Genomic DNA, 11995 nt, shown 5'->3' on the forward strand with positions numbered 1-11995 from the left:
TGGAGCGGAAATGGTGGGTATGTGCATAAATTCTGTCTTCCTTAAATTAAAATGAGACCTTACAGAGTGGGTAAATTGCACTTTGCTGGGGTGAGCAGACTGACAGCTCAGAACCGAGCCTGGTTTCACAGCACATTGCTTGTCTCAGTAGCGAGGCAACATGGAACAGGCTTGGTCTGCTTTTTGGTCTGTAACTCACTGTGTAAATGCCAGCCAAATTAAAGCAAAGCAGATGGGACAAGTAATATGAAGATTAATGAAGCTACTTGCATTTAAAAGTAACTGTAGATACATATTTTAATGGAAAATATCCTTTCTAATTCAGAATAGCTGGTCAAAAGAAAAGGATCAAGCAGTGGAAACTGCTAAAGCTTAGCAGAACACACCTATAAAGAATTATTACAAGTGAATAAGTCTTTATGGACTTAATCCCCATTAAATTGAATTATCAGGTCAAAGACTTATTTTCTTTCTCAGGTACCTGCACTACACTGTGAATCTACCATTTCTCCTAAAATGTAGAAGAAATACAACTCTGATAAATTCTTTAGGGATTATTCACAATGAAATCTAACGTGTTTTCATTCTCCTGTGGCTTTTGCAGTTTCCATCCAAACTTTTACAAATTTCTACTGAATAGTGACATTTTTCCTTTGTATAACTTGCTACACTTCAGTTGAAAGAGAAATGAGTGTCAGGGAAGAGTACAATAAAGAACTTCTCTTAGTTTCTTCACACAAAAAATACAGCTCAACCTTAATGATATGCTGAAAGATGCCCTCTGCTCTAATAAAGTTCTAAATCAATATTCAAAATTCCAGCCAATCACCAAGTATATTTGTAAAACATTTCGGTATTACTCAAACTCTGAGCTGACTAGGTATTTCCAACTGCATAGCTGGTTCACAGGATTGTCTCTCACATGCCACTGTGCTGCTTCTTGAAACTGCTTCTTCTTGATGTTTAGATACTAACAGACTCTTCAACAGTTTTAAGTGTAGAGAGTGGAATCAGCTTTGTACTTTATTCACTAGTTGAAGGTACTTAAAGATGTGGGGGAATCACAAAAAAAAAAAAAAGGTAAAATCTTACCATTATATTGGAGAATGTCTCTAAGAAGCACATAATCTTCTACCAGACACAGATCAGGATTTTTGAACTGCTGAGTTACCAAATTCTCTTTATCTATGTAAAGAAATGGCTGCCAGACACTTCTTCAGGAGTAAGACTTGAAATTTCAGGGGAGAAGTATTACAGTTAAACTGCAACTTTTTGAGATGAACATAGTTGATGTACTGTTTTTCATACACAGAGTCTTTCCATAAAGAAAAAATGAGAGGCTGTGTAAGTGACAAATTGTGCCAACATTCGCAGAGAGGATTTTCTGTAAGAAACAGTAGAAGGTCCCTACTCCCACTCCCTCAAACCTCTTCTGTGGTGTGATGCCACCAGGTGTCTGGTAGAGTAGGCTTTGATGCAGCCATTCTGCTATTGCACCTCCAAAATGAGTATCATCTTGAAAGATCAGGCAATCATATATTGAACCAGAAAAGCTTGCCCTATTCTGTTCTGTAAAAGGCTTGACTCCGTTTGTCAGTCCTTTGCTGAAGTTCTTCACTGAGTAAGAATGCATGTAATTTCAGGGCTGTCCTTATGCCCCTATTGAATCTGGCCCAGTATGGCTGAGCTCAGTATAAGCAGGACTCATGACTCTCCAAATTCCAGTACTTTCATTACAGTAAATGTTATAAAGTTATGGTGCTTAAAAGTTGTGTTACTCCTACAGGGCAAAAGAATAAATATGTTTTACCCATGAGAACACATAATTTGACCTTTGAGCAGCAGCCCGGTTTATAAACTTGAGGCAAAAATCCTATCAATTAAAACACAACATACCATTCTTGTTTTCCTTATAGTAAAGTGCTACACACAATGGCTCTTTAACTTACTGCAGATGCTGTTTTGAAATAGCTTTGGTTTAGTTTTTGTACATCTTTCCCCACTAACTAAGCCTGTAATATAGTGCACCATGTAAAAAAGTTGCTATGTTGGTGTAAAACTGATGCATATGAAATGTCATCAGTCATCTGTTTCTAGTCCAATGTATGTAAATCCTTTGACACAATCTAAACAAGCCATTTTCTCTTCCAGGCTCCATTGAGGTAAGGGAATATTTCGTTCTTCTGGAATATGCACAGGGATTTAGTAAAACTGTTACTGTGCTTCTCTTAAAACATTACACACTACAAAGTACATGCAATTAAACAGTGTGAGAGTTATTCACACCCTCATCATATCTGCGTTGTTGAAATGATAAAAGAGCCAATGAAGACATTCACAAATCACACAGCAGATTTCCATTATGCCACATTATCCATCAAAATGAGAAAATGATGAAACTTAGAATTATGTTTAACATCAGAGCAAGATTTGATAATGTAGATCTGACTATTCGGTGCCTGAGTTTAAGTCAGTTGACAGCTGATGACACGTGGGGACGGGTTGTGATCATGAGGGTTATTCGCTGAATTTCTGACATTTAGATATTGATAATTCTGGCTTTTGGAGCTGGATTGATTTTTACAACAGAATGTCATTATAGCACTTGCAGTGACATGAAGAACAGAACTTCAACTTGATCTTCCTCTACAGAAGCTCATTAGAGATTCACATAAGAGAAAACCAACACGTGCTATTGCCATGGAAACAAGATGGAATATTATGAAGCAGTATATCCCATATTCCAAAATAGAGAGGACAAAGACCAATTATAGCAAAAGACTGACAGGCTTTTTATTTGCAGCCTGTATGGGGCAAAGCAAAACTTAGCTCCTGCTCTTTAAAATAAAAATCACCAGTGCAGTTTTAGGCCTCTGGTTTCAATTCTTCCTTTTCAAAGACAAAACCTTAAGCTAGTTAGTTTAGTTTAGTTTAGTTTTTGATGTATGGGAGGAAGGAGGCTGAATGGAGGCATTGGCATGGCAGCAGGTGTGTAGGTGTGATGAGGTACAAAGCACACATGTCATAGAACTGTCAGAAGACTGAGTCAAGTTCAAGCAAAATAGTGAGGTATGGATAAAACAGAGGTGAGCAAAAGCACCAGAACATAGTGGTCATTAAGATGCAGAGGAGGCTAGTTTCAAAGACAATGGCTGGCCAGTACCAGTGGCCAGAAATGTAAAGGATAAAATTTCTTGTGATTGACATTAAATTGGTGAGTCTCATAGTTTCTTACCTTGCCTAGATAATGAAATGCTTCTGGACATCCTCAACCTATTTCAGGTATACAAGACATACTTAGTCTAACTTCCCAGGCTTCTGCTTGTGACTACATACATGGAAAATGCTTTAAGTCATTTAAAACATCTGTCTGTTTTAGAGAATTTTCACAATTGTAACAGTCCAGATCATTGTGTTCAAGTAATAGTGATAACTTCTGAGTGGGTTTTTTGGGAAAGACGGATAGGGAAGCAGCATTGTGTCATTGATGACACAATGACAAACACAGGAATTCTGTGATAATGGAAACAAGAGCTTAGAGGAAATATTTCACCCTTTGAATAAAAAGCCTGTGATTGCTACTTCATTCACACTAGTTTACTTTTAATAAATATTTTTAAATTCCAGCTGGGAGTCTATTGTAATTAGTCATTTGAACAAAGTCGGCTGGGCAAAATACATCTTAGGAAAGAGAAACAAAGAGAATAATAGGGTTTTAAGGAGTGTTTAATAAGCCTTGGAAGGTTGTGTCATGAGTTTGTCACTACACAGAGTTACTGTGAGATTCCAAAACACTAAGAGAATGATGGAAGGGAAAAATATTACTGTACATAGAAAGCTTGTGAGCCTATTCAATCAGGATTTGGTAAGCCTCCCAGTGTTAGCATATGAAAAGTGTGGTTTGCCACTATTTAATTATGATAAACTCCACAAATTGTCATCCACTTAAGGAGCCAGGTCAAATGACATTCAAAACTGTCAGACTGCATTCACTGTTTCAACTCTGATTCATTCTTGACTGGTTCTGTTTTTATTGAAAAAAAAAAAAGACAAAAGACACTGGGATTTTGGGAGAAAAGTCTGAATGGAATATGAATTTTATTGCAAAGTTATTCTAGCGAAGCATAAAAACTTAAATAGCAGCAAGTAGCTTTTTAGAATACAAGATAAACTTTTTCACTAGCAACAGGCAAAGAGATAAAATGTGATATAGTTGCCAAAAGTACTTGAAAATAATAAACATTTTTTCTCATCTTTGCATATGAACTTTCCCAAACTGTTAAATACAATTCACAAGTGCTAGCAACTACACTTTTTTTCGCTGAACCTTTACCGTTTTTTGTTTTTCTTTCGCTCTGCTTTCAGGGCTGCTTCCTGAGCTGCCAGTTCTTCTTCTTTTCTGCGCTCGGCCTCCAGCAGCTCATTTCTGTATGCTTCCCGAACGCTGTAAATTCTGCCTCGTGCTTCATCCAAGGATGCCTGGTCAAAAACAAACAGCAATACTGCCCTGCTCAACACATCAGTCTTGGTTTCACCACAAGCAACTGCATCCTTCCTGTTCTGTTTCACTTTGTGACTCTCTAAGTACAAGGAGAGCATCTCTCCTTTTCTTTTTACATGGATGTTTATTGACTTCTCAAAGGAAACAGCTATATGTCAATCTTTTCACCATGAAGAAAAGAAACTTTAGGAAAATCCCTTTTAAACTGCTGGCATAATAAGATAGTTGTGTGAAAGAAGAATAGGGCAACAGAGTAGTTACCAAGTGGACCTAGTCCCTTTTCAGTTACAGATTTGCTTTGCAGTCTTAAACAAGTCTATTAAAAACTAGGTGTTAGAAATGCTGGAATGGCTTAGGAATTGTGGCCTTTTAAGAAGCTAAAGGAGCCTAAATCATAATGGCCTTCAATGAGACTTTGGACAAATGGGATTTTGACACCTCTGAAAACTTTTCCCTTTCCATTTCCATCCTGAAAATTGGGGATACCTGGAAATCTGTATATAGCTCTTTGTGGTCTACAGATGAAAGGGCTGCAAAAGTGCTTATCAGCACAGTGTGCATATTCACAAATAAATCTCGTTTTAAATTCATACTGTGAAACATTTTTAATCAAAATAGTTCTAGAAAGAGTCAAGGTTCTACTCTTGTGAAAAATTTGCCCTTCAATACAATATGTTAGGCATCCAAAATCATAGCAATATCTGAAAACCTGGACTGGCATCCTTATTAGGATCAGCCACTGCTGGAGAACTGTGGCTCCTTGTTGACCTGTAGTTGAGTAATATAAATCCGGCTGTCTGGGAACTAGCTGTTTTCAAGTAAGATTTCTGTAAATAGGTTGATTTGATGTAAAATTATTTGTACTGTCTCTTATCCACTTTTAACAGCTCTGAATTGAGCAGCTGATTGATAGTGGTTATTGTATCACCACTATAACAAACAATTTTTTTCCTGTTGATGCTCAACAGTTAAGCCAATTTGGTAAGATACTCATGCCAATTTCATGTGCAGTGCATTGGCTGAGTTAATCCTCACAATGGATCCTACACTAATACTACCACATTTGTTATTTATAGGCATGCTTTTTTGAGGTTTAATAATATAAATTCTTCATTTGATGGCATCATGCATATTCCAAGGAAACTGCATTCTCTAACTTTTCTGAGACACATTAAGAACAATTTATCCCCCTGTGTAACTGGTTTTTTATTACTTTTCAAAAAGCTGTATACAAGTCTATAACCAAAAAAATAGCCAGATTGGAGATGCTTTACTTAATAAGTGTCTGGTCATGTATGTCAGTTTTCAGTCAGTTTTTGTCTGACTTATAACCATCCTTTTATGGTGATATAGTAGTGTTTTTGCAGAGAGTGTATCAAGAAAGTACCAAGAATATCATATTAAAGATATCATGCAGTAATGTTTTTTTACTTTAGAACTTTTAGTTTTAACCTTTGCCCAAGTGAAATTTCAAGCTTGTTGTTGCTTCTAATCTCTAGTACTGAATACAAAAGCTTTGATAATGGTTGATCAGGATATTCAGACTAGTGGTGGACATCCCAGCAGCAGTTAACTGGAAAATAATGTTGAAAACATACCTGCAGGTTCTCATACATTTCAAGTATATTTTGCTTCAATAAAATTCTCTCATTTTCTTCTTTTTGTCTTTGTTCCATAGCCAGCATGGAAAGTTGCCTAAAATGGTTGAATTTTTCTTCTTTACGTGTCTGTTGCTGTTGAATGATAGACTCATTTCTCAGCACAGGTTCAGACATTGTTTTTCTGAAAGAAATACAAAACAGATATTTGTCTCATATCAAATGCAGTTTTGGTTCTTGTCTATTTTGCTTAACATCTATATGCAGGTATTTGGCTTATATTTGGCAACATCACCATCATATGGTTAGATATGGTTAAGGAGTCACTTTTCCTCTGCTTCTATATAACACCAATAAGAAAATACATTTCTGAGGCCAGGTCTTCTTATACTTGAGTGTCTATTTTAAATCTATTTGTAAAATCATGCTCATCTTTGAGCATATGAAAAACTCCTACATATGACACTTTTAATTTGCAAGAAATAGGTGTTTTTTGGTTTTTTTTTTTTTTTGGTTTTTTTTTTTGTTTTTTTTTTGTTTTTGGCATAATGGCAGGTAAGTGGATAATAAACTGTTATATTTTGTCCTAAATGACTATGACTAGTGTAAAAGTCAAGGAGGTGAAGACAAATGAAATGCTTACAAGATTTAAGCTCATGGAAGATATTTTGCCATATTTTTGCCATACTGTTTTAATGCCATTCGCTTCAATGTAATGCTAATTTCCTTCTCAATTTAAAATTAAATTTGAGCATATTTTTCAGCATTTTTGAAGTCTTTTGAAGATCAATGAAATGCAAAAATGCCACATTGAATACAAATGGACTTAAGCATGAAGTGGGTTATAGCTGCAGCCCAGCAAACAAGGAGGTGTATTTAAATTAGCTCAATAAGTTCATGTCAACACTTGTAATAAAGAATATAGTTCTTTTGGATAATAAATGTAACTAGTACAATTATTTCAGCTATTAACTATTATTAACTTAACTGCATTTGTTAAATATGCTATATTAAACCTGCATAACACCCTGGCAAATTTTTTATGACCCTGGGATTGGCTCAGTTGGTTGGAGTGTGGTGCTTGTGGGCTCAATCCCTGTACAGGCCATTCACTGAAGAGCAGGACTTGGTGATCCTTGTGGGTCCCTTCCAACTCAGAATATCCTGTGATCTGGATGCTCCTTTCAAGAGGACTAAAATAAGCATATTTGCCCAAATGGTCATTTTCTTCAAATGTTTATGTCAGATATTCATTACATGCAGTGCAGTGATTCAACCCCTTTGACATTTATTATGTTAGGGCAGTTTACCTTGTGTAAGGACTAAGGTCTATAAGCTCCCATTTTTTTTCCTGTGTTTCTAATCTTGAGTCAATAGCTGTTTGTGGTGATTGCTTTCCTGTGGTGAGAAAATATAAAACAAAACAGATTAAACGGGTTATGTAGTGATGCTAGGGACCTCCACCTAAATTCTTATACCAATTTTTCTTCCTTTGGCTCTGCAAAATACATTATTAAATGAGAATATAAGCTGGAGAGGTATAATATTTCTGCTCTTTTATTTCCAACACTTAGGATAGAATCAAAGATGCTATTAAAAACCCACATATACTAGAAGGAAATTAATATATGTATTTTAGCTAAAACCCCTCTACTCATGAAAGTTAGTAAATCTAAGCAAGAACATTGACTTTGCAGTGCCTAAAAGATATAAAAAACAACTTCTGGGTATCATATTCTTTTGTTTAAAAAATCAATAAAAATCTGATTCTGCAGTCCTGGCTGTAGTTTAAAAAGATATATTCCCTTTTGGGGAGAAGATTTAATTAAAGAAATACCTGTTTAAAGAAAAAACATAACATAGTAAAACTGGTATTCTGAGATATTAGACTATTTTTTTTAACCACATGGATAATCTGGTTAAAACATGCTGTGTTTTATTGTAGCATTCTTGCAGTACAATGACACATCTGACAGCAGCTCAGCATGGAAATGGGTTGAGCTGCTTTGTCATTATTTCAATGCTTCCTTCTTTTAATTTGTCTCAATGTGCTGAAAAAAACTATGAAATTTGATGAGATTTAATGATGACTGCACTAGTTTTCTTTTATAAAAACTCTTTCATTACCTTACTTATAGCAATAACTAATTGAATTATGTTAAAAATATTACTGGAGTTTTCGCATGAGGAATAGAAAGAGGTTTCTGAGCATTAAAATAACTACTTTTTATATATTTACTATCTATACATAGACAAATATACCAGCCTTCTCTGCTGGTCTCAAAGGGTGGCTTGGATCTGTGGAAGTGCCTTATTCACTGCCCATTAGAACAGTATTCTGGAAAAAAAAATTGTATTCTGGAGAATACAGAAATGTTCAATCTCATCATTGCCAAATGCTGCACTCTGTGGAACAGAACCACAACAACTTAAAGTCATCTTTACTTCCTAAGACATTATATTAAACTCTAAATGCTTAGATTAGAAGAAAGCTCTTGGTGGATGACCATTAATTTTGAAGTCCTTTAGCCAGTAACTTTGAGGAAACAATATTGTTTCAAGTAACCAATACTGTATTAAAGGAATTAGGTGAGGATTAATTCTACTTTAGTTTCCAAATCTGAATCTTTCCTGTGAAGATTACTTACTGGGATGGAAAGATACTAATCTCTAGTTAAGTACTGGTCACAGGTTCTAGTTCCATGCACATGAATCATGACCAGATAATTGTCACAATTAGACTGGGAAGTATTCTTTCCTTTTTGTGATGGCCTCATCTCAGTGTAAGCACAGAAGAAAACAAAAACCAACAAACAGCTTGAAGTCTTGCACCCAGTTCAACTTTTCATCAGAGTACAGAAATTGGCAGGGAATACATATGAAGAATCCATAGAAGTTGTAATCACTAAATAAAATTAGACAGCACTTATGGAAGCTTCCAGGAAACTGATGCTACTCAGTATGCACTTTTCGACACCTCACTTCCAGACCACTCTCCATGAACAGCGTCCATGAACGTTACTTTAGGTGTATTAGTCTCTTACTGGCATGCTATTTTAGCTGCTAAACACTTTTTTAGCATTTCTACTATAAAGGACTTTGGTACTTGGAATTGAGGGAGAAGGTATATTCCACTAAACTTCCAAAAATTTCAGATTAATTAATTTAGAATTGTACTACAGAAGGGCTACCTGAAATTTGCTTAAGGGTAACTTGGCAGCCTCCAAGAGCTGTGAGGCTGTATCTGTGTCTGGAAATAGAGCGATGAAACAATTAAAATAAAGAGGGGATGAAGAGCAAGCCTGCCATTGCACATTTGGACACCTTTATCAAGGCTAATCTATCCATCTACTACCAGTATTTAATGCAGAAGCCTTTCCTAAGGAGTGGAATATGCTGAACAGAAGACACAGAAAGCTGTACTCTTACCTTCCTCTTCTGAACTAGGTGTTAAGTCGTCAGTCTCAGCCTCAGCTATGGGTTCCTCTGAATCTCTTACAGCATACTTATTAATAAAACGCACACGTTCCTGAAAAGCCTACAGATCAAAGTTTTATAATCCAGATAACAAAACTTTTACTGCATATTTCAAATCTCAAAGAATTTTCAAAAGTAGGATTCTATAAGTCTTCAATAAGACCTAACATCAGGGTGCAGTGTGCAAGTCTGCCTGGTGCTGGAATCAGAAAAGATGCCAGGATCCCACTGAATCAGCCATGAGACATTGCACACTTACACTAAAGATCTCTGTCCAATGAAATGCTGGAAAATCACTGATCTCTGGGCAGTTTAAAATATTATTGGGATTAAAAATAAAGTAAAAACTGTATAGCTGGATGTATGCCTCATGTATCTCCTAGGAGAGCATAGCCTGATGATTTAGACTTCCTCTTGAAAAATGGGACCTTTGGGTGCAAATCCTTTCAGACTCAATTACCTTTGATGCCAAAACCAGACATCAGCACTTCTGTCTTTTCAGAAGGAGACTTTGACTCACTTGGAATTCTCTTAAGGGCTGTCATTGCCAGAATGGACAGAGGAGCCCTTTGGCTTTTGGTCAGCCTGCAGTCAGGCACTCAATTTCCTGAGTCAGAGGGTCTGTGACCCCTGGAATAGGCAGACATTGGGCCAAGGTTGTCAAGAAGAAAGGAGAGGAGAAGCTACTTAATCTGGATAGCATACCCCAAATTTAGACCTTGTTTTTAGCATATTCTGTTGTTGCTGCAATTTTCTTAATGACAGCCTGTTTAAAAAAAAAGTCACAAACCTAAGGGGCTTCAAAGTGGAACCCTGTAGTTGCAATTCAGTTGATTTTCTGATTAAAAAAGTTAAGAACCAGATTCTGAAGAGTCTTCACATATCAAAGGGGATTCATTTCTAGCTAACCTTTGAGAGGCTGTACTTGCATTTTCAATCTCAGCACAACTAATCAAAGCTGCAGAGCAGCATTTCTCCTTAGTTCAGAATATAATAGAGTAGTTCAGGAAAAGTTTTGAGCTTTGAACACACGAAAAGAACTGAGAAAATCTGAGAGTGTAGCTGGGAAGACTCATGTCTGAGGTTCATTTCTGAAAGTTAATACTAAGCCCCCAAATTTCTAAGCTAGGGATTCTGGCTGAACATACCTTAATGGGCAATGGTGTTGGTGGTGATAGGGAATGACTGTAGGTGAGTTTGAAGACTGCACTTTGTTATTTTATTTTTCTTTGCTAATGATGCTTCCAATTCTGAATCGGCACTGTACTTTTTGCTTTGCTAGAAAGAACATGTATTATTTTTCCATCTCAAGCATATGTCACTTCAAAAGCACCCAGATGCACCTGGCAACTAGATCAGTATTGCTTCTCCAAAACTGTGAATTCATACTGAGCTTGTTACAGGCTCTTGGGTAACCTGCAATGCAGACCGAATTTGGAATCCTGGCTGCAAGGAACAATTTGGGTACTGATATGACCAGGTGCCAGTTCTTCAGGAGAAATAATTTTGGCATGTTTATGGCAGTGTATTTCTTGATAGAATCTGTTCATGCTAAACATTAAACTTGTCACAAGTAGCAGCTTTGCAAATGTGTAGAGGGAGTGGGCTTTCTAAGGAGAAACTTATCTATGTTTTGTAAAGTAGAATCTGAAGTCTCAGTGATCTACAGAAGCCTGATATAGATGATCTGGATTCCTACCCAGAATTCAGGCACATAATCACTTTTAATTCTTTAAACTGTAAAATTTCCTGTCTTCCAGAGGGGTGAAGAGAACAGCCCTATGAAGGCAGGTTTCTGTTGTGGCAAGTGCTCTACCATTACAACAACTCCTAGAACTTGTGAAGAAACATCACTGCAGAGATAGCACTCTGATGTTACCTTGACAGCTCTCCCTGGCTCCGCAGACTCCCACGCTTCTTTCATGGCTCTGATTGCATCTACTCGCCGGGTGTCCTTCTTCACCTCCAGAAACTCTGCCTCTTTCTGGTCACTAACTATGCGTAAAATACAGTAGGGGGCATTTGACTCTCCTGGCTGAAAGCATCATAAACATAATGTAGTCACTGGTATACATCTACTACCACTCTTTAGCATGAAGTTATGATTTTGTGTACTGGTAATTTTTCTGACTGATATACATTGTACATTGACAGACTTTGATGTGCATTATGACACAAACAGAAGCTGCCAAAGGAAAGAAAGATTACTTTGCAATGCCTGGAAGCTCTTTGAGGTGTTTTGTTCACATGTTTTCCCCCACCGCCATGCAGTTTTCCCCCACCCCCCATGCTCCACACTCCCAGTTCTTCTGAACAGTTTGTCTGAACAAGAGTATTTTGTGTGATTTTTCATGCAATTGTTTTACCTCTCCTCTCCTCTCCTCTCCTCTCCTCTCCTCTCCTCTCCTCTCCTCTCCTC

At 36.8% G+C, this 11995-nt stretch overlaps 1 protein-coding gene across 1 annotated transcript in view; it reads right to left on the minus strand.

Moving 5' to 3' along the window:
* Positions 1-4091: 4091 nt before the first annotated feature.
* ADGB (androglobin) overlaps positions 4092-11995 on the minus strand; it is a 95039-nt gene continuing 87135 nt past the window's right edge. The window contains exons 31-35 of the mRNA XM_031056240.1: positions 11456-11611; positions 9529-9637; positions 7410-7497; positions 6100-6283; positions 4092-4479 (exon numbers count right to left, since the gene is read on the minus strand). Coding sequence (XP_030912100.1) covers positions 4330-4479; positions 6100-6283; positions 7410-7497; positions 9529-9637; positions 11456-11611 — 687 coding nt within the window. The 3' untranslated portion in view covers positions 4092-4329. The remainder of the gene's footprint in view (positions 4480-6099; positions 6284-7409; positions 7498-9528; positions 9638-11455; positions 11612-11995) is intronic.

This window comes from Geospiza fortis, unplaced genomic scaffold, assembly GCF_000277835.1.
Source record: "Geospiza fortis unplaced genomic scaffold, GeoFor_1.0 scaffold162, whole genome shotgun sequence".
In the NCBI taxonomy this organism is placed as follows: Eukaryota; Metazoa; Chordata; class Aves; order Passeriformes; family Thraupidae; genus Geospiza; species Geospiza fortis.